Source organism: Leucopleurus acutus, assembly GCF_964270905.1.
Source record: "Leucopleurus acutus genome assembly, chromosome: 13".
In the NCBI taxonomy this organism is placed as follows: domain Eukaryota; kingdom Metazoa; phylum Chordata; class Mammalia; order Artiodactyla; family Delphinidae; genus Leucopleurus; species Leucopleurus acutus.
Window position 1 is genome coordinate 24,813,186 of NC_139155.1, and position 26,163 is coordinate 24,839,348.

A 26,163-nucleotide genomic window follows, 5' to 3' on the forward strand; every position below is an offset into this window, starting at 1 on the left:
GGGTGATTATTGTGCTGGAATGAACAGGAGCCTTAATGAAGTTAAGTTACCAGAACAAGTGCTGTAGGGTAAGCCAGGACTGCAGCACGAAGGTAAGATTTATCAGCTTCTCAGTTTTGCCACGCGGCTTTGCGGTTGCCCTGGAAGCGCAGGAGAGTGGAGAAACGCTGAACGCCGGAAGCACTTCATTTCCCAGAAGTCCGCGCGCCGCACGCCACGTGACCGCCGGCTAGAGCGCGCCGGGGCAGTCGGTACCCCGGGCGTTCTCCGTAGCGTCCCTCTTCTCTCCCCGCCCCTGGGCCTCCGCACTGACGCTGTCCGGGCGGGAGCCGAGCCGGAGTCGGAGTCGGAGCCGGAGCAGCAGAGACGTGGAAACATGGACGCCTGAGCCGGTGTGCGCCAACCCGGCTGCGGCGGCGACCGCGGCTTGTTCTGTCCCCTCTGCCACCCGTTCGTCCGTCCGTGAGCTGGAAGCGGATCTCTCCGCCGGCTGAGACAGGTGGGCTGTGGCGTCGCCCCTGGCAGCGCGGCCCTGGGAGCCGGGCGGGGCCCCCGCCCCTTGTCAGAGCGGGTTTGGGGACACCCTCCCCTACCCCGGGCAGAAGGGTCCCTTCTGCCAGCGGGGGACGGGGCCACGAGAGCTGCCCCCCACTTCCAGGATTCAATGGCACTTAGAGCCGGGAAGTGAGGGGATGTGCTAATCAAGAGAGTGAGAGGGGCCTCAGTCCGAGTCTGGTGTTGGGAGTTGGTCGTGGCGGGGGGGATACCGAAGAGCAAGTCGATGCTTCGGAAGATAGGGTTGATGTGACAAGTGGGCGTGTGATGGGCAAGGTGAGCAATAATGTTGATTGTTTTTTTGACATACAAACTTTTATTGAGATGTAATTGACATACCACAAAATTCACCCTTTAAAAGTACAATTAAAGTATAACGCAGTGGTTTTTTGTTCTTTTTTTTTAACTCAGTGTTTTTTAAAAGCATTTTCACAGGGTTGTGCAACTGTCTAATTTAAGAACATCTTTATCACCCAAAAAAGAAAACTATACCCATTAGAAGTCACTCCTTATTCTCCACTCCCTGGCAAGTAGCGATTGTGTTTTAACTGAAAGGCGAGAGGGTGGGAAGTTAGATCGGGTGTTTGTGAACAGTAGTGAGTTAATAAAGCTGATAGGATGAAAGTACTGAAATAGAAGGGATGGGATGATTGTAATAGGGCCAGCAAAGGGGTACACAGGATAGATTCGCTAGGGGGGCAGACTGAGCAGGATCCTTGAAAGCTGGAGGGAGAGATGTGTAGAGAGAAGGTGCTGAAAGATAATGAAAACACCGGTGTGTGTGTGGAGGCAGTGGAGAGGAGTGTACCCTTTCAGAGGGACCCTGGCTTTGGGATGATGAATTGAGGGCTCGAGAGAGGAACTGGAGGTGGAAGGGAAGGGGATCTATAGTAATAGGTGAATGGTGGCTGCTGAGCATGGAAGTTATGAATAATGTAGATTTCTTGAATGGTTATCCTGCTTTGTATTGTTTATCTTAGATAATTTTCTCTGCAACTCAGAGACAGACTGGGCAAGTATAACTATTCCCATTCTGCAGATGAAGAATCAACCTTTTAGCTGTTAGGTGACTTCCTGAAGCTCATTAGGTTAGTAAATAGGGCAGAATGAGTGGGAATGAAAGAATTGATGCACGTGGATTAAGTGGCAGAAAATTGAGATGGGTCAATGTTACAGGAAGGAGTTTCAACTATTAAATATATTAAGAAATCTGTATTATTATAAGTAGGTCGAGGACTTTGTTTTTGTAACTTTTAAATTTGGAAAAGCTCAACCCGAGATAATGTAATATACCCCCACGTACCCATTACCCGGCTCTAACAATCAGTAACTCAGGCTAATTTAGTTTCATCTATGGCCCTGAATTCCTATTCCCAACTCCATTTCATTTGTAAATATTTGAGTATATGTCTCTGGAAGATTGAGTCACTCTCTTTTTAATATACCCACAATATGATTGTTACACCTAAAAAATTAATAATAAGCTCTTTATATCTAGAAGGACTTATTTTTTAAAATGTGGTATCCATTTGATACTGAAGAAGCAGTGCAAACATTTTGATGTTTGACTTCCTGAAAAATACAGTTTGTTTCCTGATTTTTCCAGTTAATCCTGTTGTCCTGACTGTTCCATTTTCTTGGTTAATATGGTTCATCCTTCTGCAGAATGCTTGAAGAATTGTCACTTTGGCTAGCTCTTTAATGGATGGAGTTTTGTGAGGGCAGGAGAAAAATAGAAGTGAAATATACCACAAAATGCACAAATAACTTATATCTCATACTGCTCTAAGTATTTGGGCAATTTGATTATGTTTCTCTCCAGATGATTTCACATATTGTTAGTTGTTTAATGTGTGTGTATTAGTTTTCTATGACTACTGCAACAAATCACCACAAATTTAATGGCTTAAAACAATACAGACTTATTCTTTAAAAGTTCTGTATTTTAGAAGTCCGAAATGGGTCTCACTGGGCTAAAATCAGTGTGTCAAGCCTGTGTTCCTTTTGGGAAGTTTCCAGGGGAGAATCTGTTTCCTTGCCTCTTCCAGCTTTTAGGGGCCGCCACATTCCTTGGCTTGTGACCCCCTTCCTCCATCTTCAAAACCAGCAGCATTGCATCTCTCTGGCTGTTCTGTAGTCCATCTGACCACAGCTGGGAAAGGTTCTCCACTTTTAAGGACCCATGTGATTAGATCAGGCACACCTGGGTAATTCAGGGTAATTTCCCTCAACTTAAGGTCCTTAACTTAATTACATCTGCAAAGTCCCTTTTGCCATGTAAAATAACCGAATCACAGGTTCCATAGATTAGGATGTGGACATCTTTGGGAATTGTTATTCTGCCTATCACAGTATGTTTTGGGATATTTTGTTGAGACTTAAGAAAATCAGTGATTTTGTTTGCTGCTGCAAATGCAGTGTGACCTCTTTCACTTTGTAGATAATGGGAATAGTTAGTGCTGGAGAGGACTGTTCCATTTTCCTTTTAGTGACTGTAAACAAATATGTGGGAAATACCTGTGACATTGGTAGTATAGGCTTTGGAAAATGAGACCTTTAAAAGTGATTAAATATAAAAACAATGTAATAACGTGTAAAGTTTTTCTGTATTTTGTTTCGGTCTTTTTCATATTCATATTTATTTATTTATTTCATATTCATGTTTTTTAAGTATTGTTTACTTGTAATCAGAGTGTATGTAATGCTCAACTGCTACTTGAAGTCGCAGGACACTCTGGCAATGACGGTTCCCATGCCCAGAGTGAGAGGGCAGGGGCTCTGTGTTCCAGTGGGTGATGGAAGTACCTCCAATTCAACAGGAAGACTCAAAGGGAGAAAAAATTTTCAGGAAGAATGAGCTACTGTGAGAGTTGGGCTTGAATTCCCATCTAGAATTTTAGGTATGTGACTCAGCTGGGCGAGGTTGAGTGCTGTGGGCCTGCAAAGCAGAGGGGCAAGATGGCTGTTACTGTTCTTCCTCTCCCAGGATGGGGGAGAAGACTCTGAATCTTACAGGTGGATTTCAGGAAGTCCTGTAGTTGGTATCTTGCTTCCTGAGGGGGTTCCACTTTCCAGCTTAGCTCTCAAGGTCTTGACTGCCTTGGAGCGTGAAGGTCTGGTCTCTCTGATGGTGGTGTGTTTTAGCTTACGGCTTCCAGTAAACATAATGGGAATTGTTATATATCTGTGCCTGTTTTTAAGCTTATTTTCCCTACTAAGATTCTTAGTTGAGCTTAATGCTTTGAACTTCTTAAAAACTGCTTGCAGTTTTAAATTATACTCATGTTTGTCTATTTGTAGACAAAGCAATCTAATAGGGCTGAAAACAACTTTACAGATAGCTCTTATTTACTGAAAAATGTTTTTTTTTAATTATTAAGAAAGTTTGGTGAGTACTTTTTGATGTCTTCTCTAGTATTTGTTACATTCTTTAAAAATGCAGACACCAGGTGAGGGGTCGGGGGTGGGTGAAATGGGTGAAGGTGGTCAAAAGGTGCAAACTTCCAGTTATAAAATAAATAAGTCCTGGAATGTAATGTGCAACTTGGTGACTGTAGTTAATAATACTGTATTATATGTTTGAAAGTTGCTAAGAGTAGATCTTAAATGTTCCCGTCACAAGAAAAAAAAATAACTGTGTGTGGTGCTGGATGTTAACTAGACTGATTGTGGCAATCATTTTGTAATACAGTATATACATATATTGAATCATTGTGTTGTACACCTGAAATTAATATGTTACATGTGAATTATATCTCAATTAAAAAATGCAGACACCAAAGTGGCTGTAACTCTCCAATAAGAATATTGGAAGAATTAACAACAATTTTTTTGTGTGTCATATAATAAGTTTTCTTTTTTAGATTGAGTCAATCACTGAATCTTTTTTTAAAATATTTATTTATTTATTTATTTGACTGTGCCAGGTCTTAGTTGTGGCCCTCGGGATCTTTGTTGTGGCATGTGGGATCTTTAGTTGCAGCATGCGGGCTCTTAGTTGCGGCATGCATGTGGGATCTAGTTCCCTGACGAGGGATCGAACCCAGGCGCCCTGCATTGGGAGCACGGAGTCTTAACCACTGGACCACCAGGGAAGTCCTGAAGTCAATCACTGAATCTTGACAATTATTCCTTCAAAATACCTTTTGCAACCCTCCACCTTACAATACTTTCAAAGCCTCCTGTGTCAGTTAAGATTAGGTTTGTCTTTGAGTAACATACCGTTGCTAGCTTGAACATGTTGTTAGTTTGTTTCTCATGTAAGAGAAGTCCAGAGGTAGACAATTCAGGGCTGGTATGGTGGCTCTGCTGTTATCAGGGACCCAGCCTCTTTTCCAGCTTCTTACTCTGTCATCTCTAGGATATGGCCCTTGATTTCTGGGTCCAGATAGTAATGTATGGCATGTAGTCAGATAAATGGTCTGTCACCCATAGGATAGTTCTGGACTAGACTTAGGTATTTTGAAATCATCAGTGTATTGGGGAAGAGTTCACTGGTCTAGAAGGCTGAGGGATGTATGCAATTTTATAGTTACAGTGGGCAAAGTAGAAGACATGCCCTTTAGTAAGTCTCCCTATCAGGCATCAGCTTGCTTTCTGGCTTTTTTTGCTTCCCTTCCTACTCTAGCCATGTTGAGCTTTTTTCAGTTCCTTAAATGGACCCTGCCTGTTTTTCCTAATCCTAGGCCTACACACATGCTTTTCTCTTACTTTGAAAAGTTTCTTAACTCCACACCCAACCAGGCCAGTCCTTCAGGTCTTAGCTTTTTTTTTTTTTTAAATATTTATTTATTTGGTTGTGCCGGGTCTTAGCTGCAGCAGGCGGCCTCCTTAGTTGCAGCTCGCTGGCTCCTTAGTTGCAGCATGCAGGCTCCTTAGTTGTGGCATGCAAACTCTTGGTTGCAGCATGCATGTGGGATCTAGTTCCTGACCAGGGATCGAACCCGGGCCCCCTGCATTGGGAGCACGGAGTCTTACCCACTGCACCACCAGGGAAGTCCTAGGTCTTAGCTTTTATGGCATGACCTCTGGGAAGCTTTCACTGAGTCTTGAATAGTTGCCATATTATAATTTCATGTTGCTTTATTTGTGTCTCTTACTCAACTGTAAATAAATTCTATCCTTCACAGTTTTAACCCTGGCTCTTGGTATTGTGCTGGCCACATAGTGGGCACTCAGGAAATATTGACGGAGTCGTTGTGCTTACATAACCAGTGTGATGGAGCTTGGGTATTGCTAGTTTGTTTTTTCAGCCCTGTACTATTCTTTGATATTTGCACATTGAGTTATATGAATCAATGATTGTGAAATAGTAAAAGCACATTATCTCCAATGTATTTAAAAGTTAATATTTCTACTTAAAGTAATACTTATAAATTGTTAGAAAAGATAATAATTTATAATAATGTTATAGAAGATCAGCAGTACCCTGCCTTACCTGTCCTTTTTAGTCTGGTTCCCAGAGATAACTACTTTAACTGTGTTTATAAGTAATATGTCTAAATGGCTATTTTGTGATTTATCAATTTTAGGTAATACCTGTTGATGCCTGTTGTGGTAGATGAGCCTCTTCCTCCTCCTCCCCCTCTTCCAGCCCTTGTAGTATAGATACTTAAGAATTCTTGATTAATTCAGTGTTTACATTATCCTGACTGCATAAATATCAGTGCTGAGCTGAGTTTACCTTGCTTCCCCGCCCCCCTCCCTATTTGCTTTATTTTTCTGTGAACATATTACTGATTTTTACCAAATACTTTGGAAGACCTGTGGGGATTGGGACCCAGGAAACCGATGCAAGATGTTACTCTGGCTACTGCTGTTGCCGTGACAGTGAATTGTTTTTCATCCCCTCCCAGAGGCTTCATTGTCTTTGTCAATGAAGGTAAAGTACAGTCTCACACCTTCACAGTTCCCGACTTGACAGTGTCTTAACTTAATGCTCCTCTGTTTTGTTCGTGCTTTCTGTTTGGAACTCCTGTTACTAATCTATTAAGACCTTCTAAATGAATTTTTTTTTTTAACAGTACACAAAATGGCTTTTATTTCACATCCACTCATCTTTCAAGTAATTACACAGCTTCTATATTATCACACAAGACTGCCTATTGAATTTTTAAATCAGTTTTTAGTAGTTTCAAGTATCTTTTCTTGTTCTTTTTTTATTTTTTGCGGCACGTGGGCCTCTCACTGTTGTGGCCTCTCCCATTGCGGAGCACAGGCTCTGGACGCGCAGGCTCGGCACCCATGGCTCACAGGCCCAGCCGCTCCGTGGCATGTGGGATCCTCCCGGACCGGGGCACGAACCTGTGTCTCCTGCATCGGCAGGCGGACTCTCAACCACTGCACCACCAGGGAAGCCCTCTTTTCTTGTTCTTTGATTATTTCCTTGACATCTTGTTCTTGGTTCATGGGAACAATGTGGTATAGTGGTTAAGAGCATGGTTTCTGCACCCAGACTGCCTTAGCCTGAAACCTGGTCTGTCACTTTCTAACTCTGTAGTCTTGGTCTTGGGCAAGTCGCTTAACCTTTCTTTGTCTCAGTTTATTCTTCTAGGCCAAGGGTTGGCAGACATTTTGTGTAAAGGGCCAGATCATAAGAATTAGGCTTTGTGGGCCCAGAGGCAAAATGAAGAATATTTTGTAGGTACTTGCAAAACAAGGGAGAAAAAATTTCCTCAAGTTTTTTAATCGATGAAATTAAAAATACAATACTAATAATGGTTGAGAACTCTTTTTTTGGTAATAAAGGTTTGCTGATGAGAAGAATGAAATCTCTTTTGGGGGAGAAGGGATAACATTTTACTTAATTGGAGTTTAAAGTTACTGTTTCCTATCATCAAAATTGATCATAAATGTTCCTATTTAATGCTGATTTGTAATGAGATTTAATGTATTTCATCTTTGAATATATCTTTTTACATAGATAAGTATTGCCAAATACTGATATCAATCTATGAACATATGTTTTTTTTTTTTTTGGCTGAACTGCACGGTTTGTGGGATCTTAGTTCCCTGACCAGGTATTGAACCCGGGTCCACGGCAGTGAAAGCCCGAGTCTTAGCCACTGGACCACCAGGAAATTCCCCCAGTGGTTTTAATAGAGCATATTTATTGCTTGGAAGACATCTATAGAATTATGTTAGATTCATTTCTCATATTTACCCTTTAGCAAATCATTGCATTACCAACTAATCACTTCCAATTGAGGACTACGTGGAACTCCTTGTTGCACAGTTAAATGGGTTTTGAAATGTGGAAAGTACTTTTGTACTTGTACTGAGGTCTGAAAAATGCTGTTGGAACTGTAGTTTGACTTTGGAAAATATATCTACTGCATACTTATGTGGGAGTGGAGGTCTCGAGTCTTATTTTGAGTTTTGACAGCATCAAAAGTGTATAAAGGGGCTTCCCTGGTGGTTCAGTGGTTGAGAGTCTGCCTGCCGATGCAGGGGACATGGGTTCGTGCCCCGGTCCGGGAAGATCCCACATGCCGTGGTGCGGCTAGGCCCGTGAGCCATGGCCGCTGAGCCCGCGTGTCCGGAGCCTGTGCTCTGCAACAGGAGAGGCCACAACAGTGGGAGGCCCGTGTACTGCAAAAAAAAAAAAGTGTATAAAGCAGCTTGACATTACCTGTGATTCAAACAATGTCAGTTGTCCTTGAAATGACTTTACCTCAGTATAGGTTTTACAGATTTTTAAGTGCTGTTGGCCTTCTAATTTTAGGTTGAATTCATTGAGAAATATTATCAAATGTGCAGCAAAAACTAATTTCCAAAGCCATTCAGTGTCCAGTAACAGTGGTTGAGGGGGTTCTTCTTGTTCAGAACAATTTCAGTCTCAACCCTGAGCTTGAAAAATTTAAATAAAACTATACCATTGCTGAGCCATTGTATTGTTGTGTGGTAGAACATATCAGGATATTCAGTTTTTATTTCTGAGAAAAATTTTATGGAACTGATAGTTAAGTTCATGAGAGTGGATGAAGTTGGCTGTTGACACTGCTGGTTCAATAACACATCATAGATTCAAATATTTTTATGCAGAGTACCTGCTGATAGATAGCGTAATGAACACTGTAGGCTATAAGCACCTTGCATTTAAGAAATATTTATGTAATTTACTTAAAAATAGAAATAATAAATCCACATGTTAACATAAGTAACATATTTTTATAAAAAAAGTATATTTTGCAAAGTAAAATAAAATTTTGTAAACACCTTGCATTTTCATAAGATTTGTAAACTTGTCCAGCTAAGCTTTTTTCTGCTCCACACATGTTTACCGCCATCTGTCATTATTCATCTTAGCAGATGCCACTTCAGGTTGTACTGAATTAGTATTTTCTCAACCAATTTGGAAAACATTCACGGCTGTAATTGTTCCTTACAGGCTGTTCTTGGAGCAATTATTTTCACTGAGAGACAAGTCTTAAAGATGTTTTATTTTCTCTGGACACATTTCTTTGTCTGCTGTAATCAAACACAATTTAAGTCATGATTGGTAAATGACTTTCCTTGCTTGGTTAACAAATGAGCCATTCAGAATCTTACTCTGGTTGTAGCCTCATTTTAATTTTTTATTTTTGGGAAGACATTTTGCTTGTGATGAAATGCCTTGTTTTAAATTTTCTGATTTTCTTGATTGTTGCTCTGATGAGTTGGGAGTGAGTGCTGTGTGGTAGGGCATGTCATGTTATTACCTTAGTTGGGAATGTCTACCTATCTTGTATTCTTCTGACATAGCTATGATGATATTACATGATAAACATAATACTTCGATATCTAATTAGATAAAAAAAATCTACACTCCACTGTGACTTAAAAGTGTGACATCAGAGTCTACTTCGTTTTTTTTTTTTTTTTTCGGCCATGCCTTGGGGCTTGCGGGATCTTAGTCCCCCGACCAGGGATCGAACCCAGGCCCCAACAGTGGAAGCACAGAGTCCTAACCACTGGACCACCAGGGAAATTGCCCTTTGTTCTTGCTTTGATATGAGAGATATTTACTGGTAATTAAAAATGTCAAAGTATGGCAATATGCCTGACACTTGAAATGCTGTCATTGTCACATGTGTCCCTGAGATTTGTAGCGCACTGAGCAGCAGTATAAGGGGATGAACGCACCACATATAGTCTCTGTAGTAACTACACAGCTCTGCTGTTGTATCACGAAAGCAGCTTTAGTGTGTAAACAAATGACCATGGCTGTGTTCTAATAAAACTTCACTTGTAGACACTGAAGTTTTAATTTCATAGGATTTCCACGTGTCACAAAATACTGATTTTTCTTGACCACTTAAAATTGTAAAAATCATTCTTCATGCAGCAGGCTGGATTTAGCCCTCGGGTCATAATTGCCAACCCGGTGCGGATTAAAAGACTCAATATGTGTCAAGCACTTTGAATAGGACCCAGGGACATAGTAGGCTGTATAAATGTTTGCAGTTGTTATTATTAGTTTTATTATCTCCCTGAGGATATTAGTTAAAATTTTTTTCTTAGAGTCACCTGTTTTCTGATTAATTTTTTTGGTTTCTTTATTTCACATTGGAGGCTTTCCTCACAAGTCTGATCATTTTTGGTGGACCACTCTTAATTTAAGATTGAGACTCCCAGTATTGATTGAAAGCTCTGCATGTGAGTGGATTTTGCTGAGTGGTGAGCATTGCTGTAGATGGCAAGCCAGCTTTTTAAATGGGGGGAATCCCAAATGTCTGTATCTTTTCCATGGTTCCCCCTTCATTTTCTCTTGGGAAGAACCCTCCAATCTCCTGCTTTGGAGGCTGGGAAACCCACTGTGTATCTGTGCAGCAGGCCGACTTCAACTTCATTCCCCTGTTTTTATCCTCTGCCTCGTTACTCTCTGCAACCTTGGCTTCAGAGTCCAGAGTCTCTTCATTCAGATTTCTTCAGAGTGCACATACATGGTTTCCTACTCGGGGGGAAAGACTCGCAGACTTGAGCCCCCTGCCTTGCCCAGTCGTTCATGGTGCTTTTCTCCAGTTCTTTCACCTTCCCAGGGTTCCATGGGACGGATTGGCTGGCTTCTTGTTAGGGACTCCTTTGGCAGGCGGGTATGTTGGGGGCATCCTCAGCTCCGCCAGTTCAGTTACTAGCACTCTGTCACCTTTCCATCTTTCACACCTCCTTTGATCTTATACTTGTGGGCTTACGTCTTTTTATTTTCATTGCTTTCATTTCACTGCCATGGAATACCCAACTGTACTTAATATAGCACTTGGAACATAGTAACCTTTTAGAGAATGTTCCATTACTTGGACTAATGGCACCTGTGGTGTTTTAACATGTCCTTTGGCCAGTGATCACTGCCCACTATTTCTCTGGACTCCTGTTTCAATGATGAGGTTTCACTTTAAAGTTTGTTGAGTACAAATGTGTGTGTGTGTATGTTTGTGTGTGTACACACACATATATACATTCAGGCGATTCTGGGATATAGTTTATGATTTATGGAGTCTCAACTTAAGTCAGGACAAAGCGCACTAGGGTGTTATTTGTATATTTTGAGGGTGTTAAGACAGAATTTGGTTATTATGGATTTTCAGATCCACTAATGTTTACTTTCCAGCTAAGATACATTAAATCAGGAGACAGTGAATCAGTACATATAGAAGAGGAAGGAGATTTATTTTATGTATATATCAGATATTTCACAAATTAAATACAAAATATTGAGCATATCATTTCTTGTTCATAGTGTTCTTTTCACTCATGATAGTAAAATTGACTTGGAATAATTGATCTGAAGTGTTAAATAGCAGTATAAGTCAGACAGCAAAACAAGGCATTATTTGAAGGGTAGTTAAATTATAAATGAATGGTGAAGATAATGAGTGCTCTAGGACTGTAGAGAAAAAAGAGCACTCACACTATGCTTAGTGAGTAGGGTTTCAGGTTCTGTGGGACAGGTGTGTGGCGGGGGAGGCAGGTGTGAACAGGAGCAGAGGAATGCTAGAGCATGCTAGGTGTTGAGAACGTGGCTTCCCTTACTTTGTTCTGGTACTTTTTTGCAAATTGCGGTTCATACACAATTTGTATCAAAATCGCTGAGAATGCTTTTTAGAAAATGCAGATGCCTGGGCTCTGGCCTGACATTCTGAATCTTTGAGGCGTAAGCATTTGCATTTTTATCCACATGCTCCACAGGTTTTTTTTATGTACCTTGAAGTTTGAGAACTACTGGTTTGGAGGACAGTTGGAAATAAAGTTGGAAAGCGAGCTTTCAGACTGGAGGGTCTTGAATGTCAATATTTGGCTTTTCATGTAATGAAGAATCATTGAATATTTTTGAGCTGGTTAAATAAAAGGATGGAAGTGGTAACTTCACAAATATTAAAAATAGATTGTACTTGACCTTTTATTTGGCTAAACATGCCTTTACTGAGTGCTTTGCATGTGTCATCTTGCTTCATCCTCAGAAAATACGAGTTGTAAGTAGTGTTGTTTTTCTCATTATGCAGTAGGGTTTGATAAGTGGTAAATGGAGATTCAGGCTGAGTCTACAGACTTAGCAGGGTCTGTCTCATACTAGAACCTTTGGTCTTTTTTTGTTTTAAATTTATTTAATTTATTTATTTTTGGCTGCACTGGGTCTTTGTTGCTGCACGCGGGCTTTATCTAGTTGCGGCAAATGGGGGCTACTCTTCGTTGAGGTGCGTGGTCTTCTCATTGTGGTGGCTTCTCTTGTTGTGGAGCTCGGACTCTAGGCACGTGGGCTTCAGTAGTTGTGGCGCGCAGGCTCAGTAGTTGTGGCTCGTGGACTATAGAGTGCAGGCTCAGTAGTTGTGGCGCATGGGCTCAGTTGCTCCGCAGCATGTGGGATCTTCCCGGACCAGGCTCGAACCCGTGTCCCCTGCATTGGCAGGCGGATTCTTAACCACTGTGCCACCAAGGAAGCCCAGAACCTTTGGTCTTAATTTTGATGCTGGACTGAATTTCCTTTTTTTTTTTAAGGATTAATGTAGTAGTGGAATGTGCAGGGTGAATCGAAGTGGAGAGATTGGGAGCAAAGAAATCAGGATACTGTTGCACTGAATCATGTGAGATTGTAGAAGCCTGGTCCAGCATGGAAGCAGCGGGAAGATAAAGAGATGGGCTTAAAAGTTGATATGTAGAATTGTGGGTATTGTAGAAGAACCCACAGGACTTGTTGATGTCATTGGGGAGTCACCCTAGTAAACTGGTAAAGACCAGGGACTCTGGAATTAGATTGCCTGGGTTCAAATCCTGCCTTTTCTACTTAGTATCTCTGGGACCTCATGAATTTGGTAAGTTACTTAACCTGTCTGTGCCTTAGTTTCCTCATCTGTAAAATGAGAAAACTGTGCCTACCTCTCAGAGTTGTTAAGGGGGACTAAATGAATCAGTGAGTTTAAAGCCTTTAGACCATGTAAATAAATCTGCTAATAGCGCTGTTGCATATGTGCTTCTTCTGCCTCAGATGCTCCTGTGTATTTCCATGGATGCTTGTAATAACTCCATTGTAATACTTACCAAATGTGTTATAATAATTTATTGACATGTTTGTCTCTCCAGGATTTGAGTCCATTAATGGCAGGGACCTGGTTTTATTCATTTTTGCATTTTCGGTAGCCATCATAACACCTACATTTATAGTAAGTGTGTAATAGGCATGTGTGGAATGTATGCTTGGGTATGTGAGTGAGGTAACTTGAGCCAAGAATGCTGATGACATTGATGGGAATAGTGACTTTTGGAAGGGTTGCTTGTTTTGGGGGACAAATGTTAAAATTCTATTTTAAAATTTATGATGATAGTACGACATCAGTTGATATGTTCAATATGTAGAGATTTATGCTTGGATTTTGACTGAGAAGTCAAGACAAAATATTAATTCTGGGGTCACTCACATAGAGTTTAAAGCACAAGCCAGAAGCACATTCAGAGCCTTCCTGAAGGAGAGCAGGTAAAGAGAACATCCATTTATTTAAGATTTTTTTTTTTTTTTTTTTTTTACTGTAAGTTACAACATGTTTCTGGTTTAAAAAAAAGTCAAGCAGTACAGAAGGACATAAAGTGAAAAGTCTCTTCCCTCCAGATTTCCATTCCCATTCTTCAGAGGTAACCAGTCTTGGATCATTGCTTATGTTTCCTTCCAGAAATTATCTAGGCGTATATAAGAATTTACATGTTTATTTAAACTAATGGGATTTTACTATATGAGCTGTTCTGTGTCTTTGTGTTTGTTTTCACTTGCAGTATTTGGGATATCTTTACATATTAACACATAAGATCTACCTCATTCTTTTCAGTGGCTATGTTGTATTCCATTATATGCTTATTCCATACTGTAGTTAATCTCCAGATGATGATCATTTAGGTTATTTTGTGTATTTGCTATTCCAAATAGTGATTAACATCTGTATGTATAGAACTTGTCAACTTGTATGAGTTTACCTGTGAGATGAATTTCTAAAACCAAAATTGTTGGCACACTTAACATTTTGACAGGTGTTGCCAAATACCTACACACTAATGGTGGGGATGCCTGTCTCCTTATTACTCTCACAACTGCTATCAAGGTTTTTCTTAACCTTTGCTAATCAGATTGGTAAAAATGATACCTCACTGTTTTAATTAGCATATTTTATTCCTCATTTATACTGAAGATCTTTTCATATATTTATTAGCTATGGGACCTTGGCTATTTCAAAGTATTTTTTTTGAGTAATATCTCTTCAGCAGTGTGCTGTAGGTTACTTAGGGATAAGGAGGAATAATCTACCTTGGGAGATATGTCATATATACGACAAAACTATAACATTTAAAGGTAGTTTTTACATAATGGAAACTTTAGGTGAGTGGTGGGAAGGTGAGAGGGAAGACTGGTTTTGGGAGGGAGGGTAGAATCAGTTTTACACACATTAAGATTGAATTATTCACTACGTTGCCTTAAAGATAGGTCTTTTGAAAGGTACTGCTAAAAGCATCAGCAGTTGCACGCTGCTTATTTCTAGTATAGATTTATGTAAGGAACATTGTTATCCACGAAATTACTGGATATATATGTATAAATTTTTGCATGTTACATATTATAATTAATATATATAATTATTTATGTCATATATATTATATTACCCTTAAGTTAAAAAAAATTCCTGTTTTAGGCATATCGATAGTATTGGCATTCCAGTCAGAGGTTGGGACTAGGAGAGGTTTGAAAGTAATAATAATATCGTGGAAGGCACTGGTGAAACCAGGAGAGAGCCTCAGTTATTGAAACATTGAGAGAAAGCAGAGCTGAAAGCCAGGAAGTCTTCTGATGCACAGTGAGAGGGAAGAGCATTAGGACTGTTAGGAGGTGGGGTGATTGGACAGTGGGTTTTTCAAGTTCCAGTTTATTGTGGTTTTCATTGGTAAGGGTCTTGGGAGTTCCAAATACATTGAGTGCAAGTGGGGTGTGTGTGTGTTTGTGTTTGAAATCCTTGGCATGAATTAGATGCAGAAGAGGTGCCATTGGGCCTCAGTTTTCTACTTTGCTTTCTGCGAGGGTGGGGAGCAGATGGAACTTTCTGGCAAGAGCACCTCGGTGGCTGGTTGTCTTTGCTTGGCTGAACTTGTTCCTCCTTGTCATTGCAGCTGCCTTGGGTGCCGCTTTCACCCTCTGTTCTCAGCAGATAGTACCCTGTTGTTGCCGCCTAATGGAGTGAGGGCAGGGGTGACTGGGCAGGGTGTCCTAGCCAGGTCTGCTGCCCCTGGGCTCTGGCCCTTTTCTGGCCAGCTGCCTCTGGACTGGGGTTGCTGTTGCACCCTTGGTGCCCTTGGTTGAAGGCTCTTGAGCCTGCCCTGTATGTCACTTTCCTTTTCAGTCCATCTCCAGCTGTTTTACATTTTATGGGGATTTCTCACAGCTTCGGGTTTCCTGTGAATTTTTCAGCATGGCTGTGTAATAATTGACAAAAATTTTTTGCGTTATTTTAGGGTTAGGTGAGGAAAAGAGGGGAAGGAGGCATTGCATTTTGTGCTCAGTTGGCTGTCTTGGTTTTCCTTGTTAATATTCTGTTCAGTGTTGTCTTATAGCTGACAGACTTTATTCATATTGTTTTAGAAAGGTTTCATATTGGTCCTGGATTGAGCAGTTACTTTAGTACTTTGTGGTCTGTCCTAGCAGTTTTGAAAATAAAATTTATTTCCTATAAATCAATAGAAAATAGGCAAAGGATATGAAGAGGTGATGGCCTCATTCACAGCAATAGAAATGAAATGCAAATTAAAACCATATTGTAAACTATTTTCATGTGTCAATTGGCAAAGATCAAAAAGTTTGATTGAACAGTGGTGGCTGTGGTGTGGAGAAACAGGCATTGCTGAAGGGAGTGGAAGCTGGCAACCTCTAAAGAAGGCAGCTAGGCAGTGTAGGGGAGGAAAAATAATTTTCCGTCTACCCTTCTGAGCTCTTAACTGTGATAAAAGATCAACAGGAGAAAAATAGAAGTTTATTCACGTGTACCTCATGTATACATGGGAGATACCTAGGGAAAAATGAGTGGCTTAGAATTCAGTTTAATACCATCTTAATAGGGAAAGGGGAAGGGGAACGTAGGCCTCTTAAGGGAGAGTAAATGATTTTTAGAAAAGATGAATGGGCCTTAGAAGAATAGATGAGAGGTATGATAGTTTGTGACAAAGTTAGTCTCAGTGTTGTGTCAACTTCTAGGCGCTCTTGTGATAAGAGTCAGTATTCCCTGGTTGATGAAACTGCTTAATTTATAATTTATGATAATGGAGTTCCTTTTGGAGAATCTGTCTTTAGGCAGATGAGGAGAGTTCAGAGAAGGCCTCACCCTGCATTTGCTATTTTTCAAGTGCCTACAGCTCAAAATAAAGTGGCAAAGTGGCAGATTTTGAGGTGACATATTCTGCTACTCTTCAGCAGTATCTACCAAAGTTAGAAATGCACATAATCTTTGACCCACCAATTCTGTTTCCCTGGATTCATTGTACCTATATACTGATACACATGTGAAATATGTACTGGATACTTACTGGAGAACGATTTGTAATAGCGAAAGATCATAAGCTACTTAAATGTCCATCGATACGGGATTTATGGAATTAAAAACTGGAATGTTAGAGTTGTAAAAATAAATGAAGTGCTTTATATACATATATGTAATGATTTCTAGTATATATTAACTGGGAAAAGGAAAGTAAAGAGGCATATATAGGGTGTTATGATTTGTGTAAAAAGGAGAAAATATGTGTTTGTATATACATAGAAAATCTGTGGATTGATATCCAAGCAACCAGTAATATTTTCTCTGAGTTGAGAAACCAGATGGTTAGGAGTAGGGATGGGAGACTTTTTACTCTATACCCTTTGAACCCCTTGTATTTTGTACCAGGTGCATTACTGATTAAAAAAATGAAGTATAAATAAATCAAGTCTGACTTAAATTTTCATTAATAGACTCTGTGATGATAGTCTCATTGTTGCCTTATTTAGGAGAGGTGGGATGGAATTCTGTTCTTTTGAAAATTCAGCATTTATGGACCTTATTAAACTCCCAAAGTAAATTTTTCATTGATTGATTTTAAGGCACCACAAGAAAAGTAAAATACTCGTTTGTTTAATTGAGAACAATTTGCTGTGGTTCTCATTTCTTTTTATCTGGTGCCATTTTTATTCTGTTAATTTTAATGAAGCAAAGAGAAAGGAAATTGAGTCCATGGCAGAGCCAAGGGAAACCATAATTAAAGTGCTTATTGCCAGTAAACCGGCACTCTCTTACCTAACGATTTTGATCCACACACTTAGGTGTTTATCCAATATACTGTTGTTAGGCCCACAATGCTAACCGCTAATTAGCATGGGTTCCCCCCGATAAACAGAGGACTTATAAACAAGTGTGGCTGTCTTTTTTGTTCTTAAAAAATTTCTTTGAGGCATATCCAAGAATTGCAGGGATTATTAGACAAATAAAATAATTTGGAAGGTTTGATAAAAAGGAAATAGTTCTTTTAAGTAGGTGGTAGAGGGCAAAATCTGTTGTATCCTCCCATGTTATGAAGTTAGTGTGGAATCCCCAAAGGACCATGACTTATTTTGCTTTTATTGAAAAAGTTCAGTTTTAAATAAGATTTATTTAGGGAAACTAAGTGAAAGAGCATTCCAGGACACCAAGTAAAATAAATGTGAGATCCTAATCATCTCATGTGATAATATAGGTGATGAATTAATTTCATATGTAAAAATAAACTTAGTGGTTGTGATAGAAAATAGCTGTTAGTCTGATTTGTTGGCACCTTTCTTGGACATATAGATTCGATTTTGGGGTTTGATTTTGTTTTTATTTTAAAAAACTTTATTTTGAAATAATTGTAGACTCATAAAAAGTTGCAAAAACAGTGTGGAGAAATTCCATGTACCTTTCACCCAGCTTTCCCTAAGGTTAATATAACTATAGTACATTATCAAAACCAGGAAACTGATATTGACAGCACAGAATAGACTGCAGACTATACTAGGATTTCTCCACTTTTTACATGGACTCATTTTTTTTTTCTTTTGTGCATATAGTTCTGTGCAATTTTATCACATGTATAGATTCAGGTAACCACCACCACAATGAGGATTCAGAACTTTTCCAGTCCCACAAATGAACTTGCTCATCACCCGTATTCTGCATTTGTCCGAATCGTTCCTCATGGGGTCCTCTGATTTGCTTCTCTATCCCCAGCTTATTGGTTTTGGGCACTCAAAGCATTTTATAATTTCTCTTCTTTAAATTTAAGATGTGTATTATGGCCCAGAACGTGGTCTATCTTGGTGAATATTTAATGTGAGCTTGAGAAGAATGTATGTTCTGCTGTTGTTGGATGAAGCAGCTGAAGATGTCAGTTATATCCAGTTGATTGATGGTGGTGTTGACATCAGCTTTATCCTTACTGATTTTCTGCCTATTGGATCTGACCATTTCTGATAGTGGAGCGTGAAAGTCTCCAGCTATCATAGTGGATTCATTGTTTTCTCCTTGCAGTTCTATTGGTTTTTGCCTCACATATTTTGATGGTCTGTTGTTAGGTGGATACACAGTAAGTACTGTTATGTCTTCTTGGAGAACTGACTCCTTTATCATTATATAATGGCCTTTATCCCTGATAAGTTTCCTTGCTCTGAAGTTGGCTGTGTCTAAAATTAATAAAAGTCTTCCTGCTTTCTTTCTTTTTTTTTTTTTTTTTTGGTACGCAGGCCTCTCAGTGTTGTGGCTTCCCTCGTTGCGGAGCACAGGGTCCGGACGCGCAGGCTCAGCGGCCATGGCTCACGGGCCCAGCCGCTCCGCGGCATGTGGGATCTTCCCAGACCGGGGCACGAACCCATATCCCCTGCATCGGCAGGTGGACTCTCAACCACTGCGCCACCAGGGAAGCCCTCTGCTTTCTTTTGATTAGTGTTAGCATGGTATATCTTTATCCACCTCTTTACTTTTTTAAAAAAAGATTTATTTATTATTTATTTATTTTTGGCTGTGTCGGGTCTTAGTTGCGGCATGCAGGATCTTCGTTGAGGCATGCGGGATCTTTGTGGTGCGCGGGCTCATCGTTGTGGCGAGCAGGGTTCTCTCCAGTTCTGGTGTGTGGGTTTTTCTCTCCTCTTGTTGTGGTGCGCAGGCTGCAGGGCACGTGGGCTCTGTAGTTTGCGGCACGCAGGCTCTAGTTGAGGTGTGTGAGCTCGGTAGTCGTGGCACACGGGCTTAGTTGCCCCGCAGCATGTGGTATCCTAGTTCCCTGACCAGGGCTCGAACCCTCGTCCCCTGCATTGGAAGGTGGATTCTTAACCACTGGACCACCAGAGAAGTCCCTCTATCGCTTTCTTTAAAAAATAATTTGTTTTTGAGATGTGTCCATGTTGGTAATTGTAGCTCTAGTTAATTAATTTTCACTAGTGTATTATATCTCATTGCTAAGATATTAAAATTTTTAATTTTAAATAACTTAAAAGGTATAAAGTAGCTTTGGAATAGGGTATGACAAGTAAGGACTTTATATATTTCAGAATATTTCTTTATAACATTTTCTAATTGGGCTCAATAATTACTTGAGACATTAAACTGAAATCTGGAGTTATGATTGACTGTTGGCTTGATATGAAGTCTGAGTTGGAGTCAGCTAGTGTTGGGGTCCCTGTCCCCATGATTAAGGAGGAGGAAAGTAGTGTGTGGCCTTGAGTTCAGGGGCAGGTGATACGAAGCCAGATCAGTATTTCCCTCTCATATTCAGAAGGCCCAGCTGTCCATGTGCATTGGGGAAGCCTCATGTCCTTAGATAAGCAGCTCAAGCCAGTCCCAGAGTTCCAAAGGGAATGTGGAAGACGTGCTTCCAAATTCTGATCTTGGCTTCGATGTCTTTGTGGAATGAGGAGGGATGTAGGTGAGAAAGTAAGTCACTACTAATGTAAATTCTCTTGTAACCTGAGCTTCCTTTAGCCACCGAACCCATGTAGTTTCCTTTCATTGTGATGGTAATCTTTTTTTTTAAAAAAATTAATTAATTAATTAATTTTTGGCTGCGTTGGGTCTTCGTTGCTGTGCGCAGGCATTCTCTAGTCGTGGTGAGCGGGGGCTATTCTTTGTTGTGGTGTGCAGTCTTCTCATTGCAGTGGCTTCTCTTGTTGCGAAGCACAGGCTCTAGGCGCGCGGGCTTCAGTAGTTGTGGCTCTCGGGCTCTAGAGTGCAGGTTCAGTAGTTGTGGCGCATGGGCTTAGTTGCTCCGTGGCATGTGGGATCTTCCCCGACCAGGGCTTGAACCCGTGTCCCCTGCATTGGCAGGTGGATTCTTAACCACTGCGCTACCAGGAAAGTCCCTGTGATGGTAATTTTAATTTAGTTTAATTTATTCTTCATTATTTTATTGTCAGTGAGAGACTTTTTCTGAACAAGTTGAGGTAAAACATGATCTTGAACTATGTTACGTGCAATTTGATGAAGACTGTGATTCATTTTGTAACTGATCTGTTAGTTTTCCCCTTCGTGACCAAGCACAACAAATAATGAAGACAGTAATAATTTATTTACACTCATTCCTTCCTTCAACATAATGCTGTTTAGAGAATGCCTGTTATATGCTAATGTAGACATCTAGAAAGATTAATAAGATAGTTCTTATTTAAAAAAAAAAACCCCAGCAAAACACAACAGCTCATGATTTAGGAGACTAAGAATGCCAGCAAGAAGTATATGTGCATTACAGCAGGATGAGAGAGGCAGTGTGTGTGACTCCTTTGGAATTGGGAGCCCTTTCACTTTAATAAGTGTAGGTAGCACATGGTAACTACTTGAACAATTTTCTGCCCTTAGCACATTCAAGCCATCCAGTCTCTATTTCTTTAGCACCATTGTTTTAGACTATTTTTAAATAAGTTATCATTGTTATGAATTTGCTTTGAGACATTTTCTTGGGCAAAGGTATGCCCATTCTAAGATCTACAAGTATAGATTGGGATTTTGTGTTATGTTGGCTAAGACAGATTTTAGCCTCATTTTTCGCCTTGTATAACTTTGTATCTGATGTCTAATATATTTAAAAATAAAGAGAGGTATGATTTCTTTTACTAGGTTTAGAGTTTCTTACATTTAGGTCAAGGGTAAGAAAAGTATGATGATTACTTTGAACGCATTTGAAATTTCTTTTCATTCTTTATAGGTTGTCTTGTGGAAATGAAGGTTTAAGGACAAGTTATCTACCAGATTAAAAGATGGGATCGAATAGCAGCAGAATTGGTGATCTTCCTAAAAATGAGTACTTAAAAAAGTTATCAGGCACAGAATCTGTCTCTGAGAATGACCCGTTCTGGAATCAGCTACTGTCATTTTCTTTCCCTGCACCAACTAGCAGGTAAGAGTGTACTTGGAGATTGAAAATTTGTATCAAGGGCCACATAAGCTTGTGTGGTATGCTGATTTAAAAAAATTTTTTTTATTTTAATGATCTGTCTGCCCCTCCATTTGTTGTATATGTACCAGTAGAAAATTCAAAAAGTATGAAAAGGAGGAAATAAGTTTTTCTTTTTCCTTTCCCCCACTCAGCCACCTCCCTTGCCCAGAGATAATTCCTGGTAGCAGTTTCTTTTGAATGCTTCCAGAGGTAGTAAAACCATATTACTTCATGTAGTTTTACAAAACTGTTTAAACACAAATGGTAGCATACTACACATACCTTTGTTTTTTGTTTTTGCTTGCTGTCCCTTGCTTTTTTCCCCCGCAGTTAAGTAAAACATATGTATATGCATATATGCAACTGCCTTATTCTTTTAAATGACTGCAGAGTGTGCATAGATTATATGAAATCGGTTTTTCATATATGGACATTTAGATTGTTTCTAATTTCTTGTTATAACAGATAATGCTGCATACATAATTTTTCAAGCATACAAATAAATCTCCAGTATAAATTCCTCAAAGTAGCATTGCTGGGTCAAAGTATATGTGCATTTGTAATTTGCCAAACTGCTCCATGGAAGTTTTACCAATTAACACTCCTACTAGCAATGTATGAGAAGGTCTGCTTCCCCACCCCTTTGTCAGTTTAATGCATTTTTAGATTCTTTGGCCTTTGTCAATTTGGTAGGTAAAAACCAGTATCTCATTTATTATAAAAACTGACAGACACATAATTATGTAGAGTGACTAGAATATTGAATTCCCATTACTCAGTATCTAGATTTTAAACATTTTTATTTATTTGTTTTTAACAGCTTTATTATGTAGACTGAATAATGGCCCCCTAAAGATACCTGTGTCCTAGTCCCTGGAATCTTTGAGTGTGATATGTTACAACATGTATCAATATTTCATTCCTTTTTATTTCTGAGTGAGATTCCTTTGTATGAATATACCATCTTTTCTTTATCCATTCATCAGTTAATAGCCATTTGGATTATTTCCATATTTACTTCATCTATTTTTTAGGGTTTTTTAAAGTAAATTAAAATATGGACATTTTCTTTTATAACTCTAATACCGTTATCACACCTTACAAAGTTAACAATAATTCCTCTTACCCAGTCCATTTTCAAATTTCCCTAGTCGTTTTGTAGTTCATTTGTTACAATTAGGAAATAAATAAGGTGTATACATTGCATTGCAATACATTGCAATAAGGTAGTTACATTTCTTCTGTCTTTAATCTCGAATAGAGGTATGTACTCCCCAACTCCTGCCACTGTTTTCTCCCCTATGCTGTTACTTTTTTTTTTCTTTTAACAAACTGGGTCAGTTTTTCTGTAGAATGTTCCACCTTCTAGACCTACCTGATTGCTTCTCATATTTTGTTTTTTTATTTACTGTATTTTCTATAAATTGGACATCAGATTTAAAGGCTTGATAAAATTTGGGTTAAACATTTTTGGTAAGAGTATTTCATAAGTGATACTAGGTACCTTATATTGTATTTCATTAGGTTACAGAAAATGTGTGGGTTTATATCAGTTATCATGCTAAGACTGATCAGAGGTTTGAGTGTGTTTTAGCATCCATTGATGATTTTGGTCTGAATCACCTGTTTCATAAGAGATTCCAAAATGGTAGTATTTTTAATTTGGTCATTTCTTGTACATTTATTAACTGGAATTCTCCTGTGAAGGAGTGCTTTCATGAATTAGGATATATAAAACATTGTTTTTACTACATTATTAATAAGGGTAAACACTTAATTCTTTTCCTCTACTGATTTTCAGTAACGAAAATGGTGTAATAGTGATAAATAAGTCTGTATTTCCCCTTTCCCCTGACCCCAGGGTTGGAAGGGCTATCTCTCTTGAGTATGAATTTTAAAAATATATAAATATTGATATATGTAAATAAAATATATGTGTATGTGTGTTGTGGTCCTTTAACAATCAAGGTTATGTTTATTTTTATATGTTTAAGGATTAAGGATTATTGGTATTTCCTTTTTGTGAATTGTTTATATATTTTGGCAATACATTTTAATTTCTGACTTTTGGATATAGTTGGATTGGACTTTACAAGGTTGGCTTAGTTTGCAGTTTTTGTGATAATGTGGATTAGTTGTATATTATGGGAAGTGGATACATACTACTGCTTCTGAGATCCTTGGAAAATTAAAGATGGTTGTGGATTGGTGGGAGAGGTCAAACTGGAGATGAGCTGTAGCGTCGGCAAGTTTTGAAACCATTTCGTTAATCCTGAAGGAATTGTCATTGAGTATCACTGCTCATGTAGTAATAAGACTTAGAGAATAAAGGGCATATAAAGAGAACATTATTTATTATCCAAAATAAATTTTCTTTTCACTTATGTAAACTGTAGTACAATCTATATATGCTCTTCCAAAAGACATTAAAGAAGACTTAACTAAATGGTGATGTATACCATGTTTAAGGATTAAGAATTGTAAAAGTGTCAGTTGTTTCCAAATTGACCTGTAGATTGAAGGCAATTCCAATTAAAATTCCAACAGCTTTTTTGAGGGGGTGGGTGAGGAGATCTTGATAAGCGCATTCTAAAATTTGCATGGGAAAGAAAAAAAACTAATAATAGCTGAAGTACTCTGAAGAAGGGAAGGAAGATATGTGTGTGTGTGTGTGTGTGTACGTGTACTTGATTTATGCAAAGCTGGCAATTCAGAGCATTGGGGAAGGGATGAACTTCTCAAGAAATAGTGATGGGAATAATTTGTTAGCCATTTTTGTCTATTTCTTTCTAAGTTTTACATACTTGTGCTGGTGCCTTGCAGTTTGAATTATTATGACTTTATAGTTTGTTTTGCTAATTACTGCTTTTTCTCAAAGATCCTTTGCTGTTCTCATGTGTTTATTCTTTTTGATGTCATTTCTTTTTCTTTATTCATCCTGGTTAATAGAGAAAAGTATAAAGGAATCTTAGAAAGTATAAAAAGCTGTAAAGTGAGTAAACTGCACATTGTGGGGGCATGGGTGGCTATTCAGAATATCCAGAGAAGCTTTGTTTGTGGTGGTGCATATGCTTTTGTCACTTTTGTCACTTTTTTTGAGGCCCCCACCCCCCACCGCAGCTCCTCAGTCTGGTATTTGATGTGTGAACCTTGACATTGAGCAGGCCTTGAGGTAGAAGGTGCCACCACCTCATTGACAGTCAGGGATGGAATTACCTAGTTTATGAATTATTCAAGACTAAGAGGAATATCTTTAGGGAAGACTCTGAATCCAGACATTTCTGAGATTGCTCACTCCTGGAATTCCTTGGATCCTGTATGTGCTGTCTTCAAGTGCAGCCAAAAATTGATGGCTGCCAGTTTTTTTAGAAGCACTAAGTCCTTCAGGACTAATCTAATCCTTCCTTACTATAAACTGTTTTTTGGCACTAGAATAACCAGATTTTGTTATAGTTTCCAAGCATGGTTGAAAAATCTTTAGATTCTTCAATAGTTTTTAACTTTTCACCCTACTGAAATTCCTTGTGAAGCAAAGGTCTGAAATAAAATCAAGGTTAATTCAAGAGTAGGGACTTCCCTGGTGGCTCAGTGGTTAAGAATCTGCCTGCCAGTGCAGGGGACATGGGTTCAAGCCCTGGTCTGGGAAGATCCCACATGCTGTGGAGCAACTAAGCCTGTGTGCTACAGCTACTGAGCCTGCACTCGAGAGCCCACGAGCCACAACTACTGAATCCTGTGTGCCTAGAGCCCGTGCTCCGCAACAAGAGAAGCCCCCACTGGCTGCAGTTAGAGAAAGCCTGTGCACAGCAACAAAGACCCAGCGCAGCCATAAATAAATAAATAGATAGATAGATAAATAAATATTAATTCAAGAGTAAAGTTTAAGTAATATACTGTTTGTCTTAATGTTTAAAAATTACTTATATGACTATTTCATACTAAATATAGCAGCAAAACCAAAAAACAAAACTGTGCTAAAGACAAAGATAGTAGAATCATCTATATCCACAATAAGTAGTTAAGGGATACATGAAACAAAAAGGTGTTAAATATGATGTCAAAACCCTAAACTATGTATATATAGTTTATATGTATAGTTATATATAAATCTCATGGTAGCCACAAACCAAAAATCTATAATAGCTGCACACGAAAAAAGAGAAAGGAATCCAAACATAACACTAAAGGTAGAAGAAAGGAACAAAAACTACAAAAACGACCAGAAAATGATTAACAAAATAGCAATAAGTACATACCTATCAATAATTACTTTAAATGTAAATAGACTAAATGATCCAGTCAAAAGACATAGAGTGGCTGAAGGGATACAAAAGCAAGACCCATCTATATGCTGCCTACAAGAGACTCATTTCAGATCTAAAGACACAGACTGAAAGTGAGAGGATGGAAAAGTTATCCCATGCAAATGGAAACAAAAAGAAAGGGGTAGCAGTACTTATATCAGACAAAATAGACTTTAAAACAAAGACTGTAACAAGAGACAAGGACGTTACATAATGATCAAAGGATCAATACAACAAGAAGATATACAATTGTAAATATATATATGTGCCCAGTATAGGAACACCTAAATACATAAAGCAGTTAAGAAACATAAAGGGAAAAATTGACAGGAACACAGCAATAGTGGGGGACTTTAACACCCCACTCACATCAATGGACAGATCATCCAGA

At 39.1% G+C, this 26,163-nt stretch overlaps 1 protein-coding gene across 1 annotated transcript in view; it reads left to right on the forward strand.

The window, feature by feature from the left end:
* Window positions 1-263: 263 nt before the first annotated feature.
* DYM (dymeclin) overlaps window positions 264-26,163 on the forward strand; it is a 375,316-nt gene continuing 349,416 nt past the window's right edge. The window contains exons 1-2 of the mRNA XM_082853166.1: window positions 264-499; window positions 21,238-21,429. Of these exons, the coding sequence (XP_082709292.1) occupies window positions 21,290-21,429 (140 nt within the window). The 5' untranslated portion in view covers window positions 264-499; window positions 21,238-21,289. The remainder of the gene's footprint in view (window positions 500-21,237; window positions 21,430-26,163) is intronic.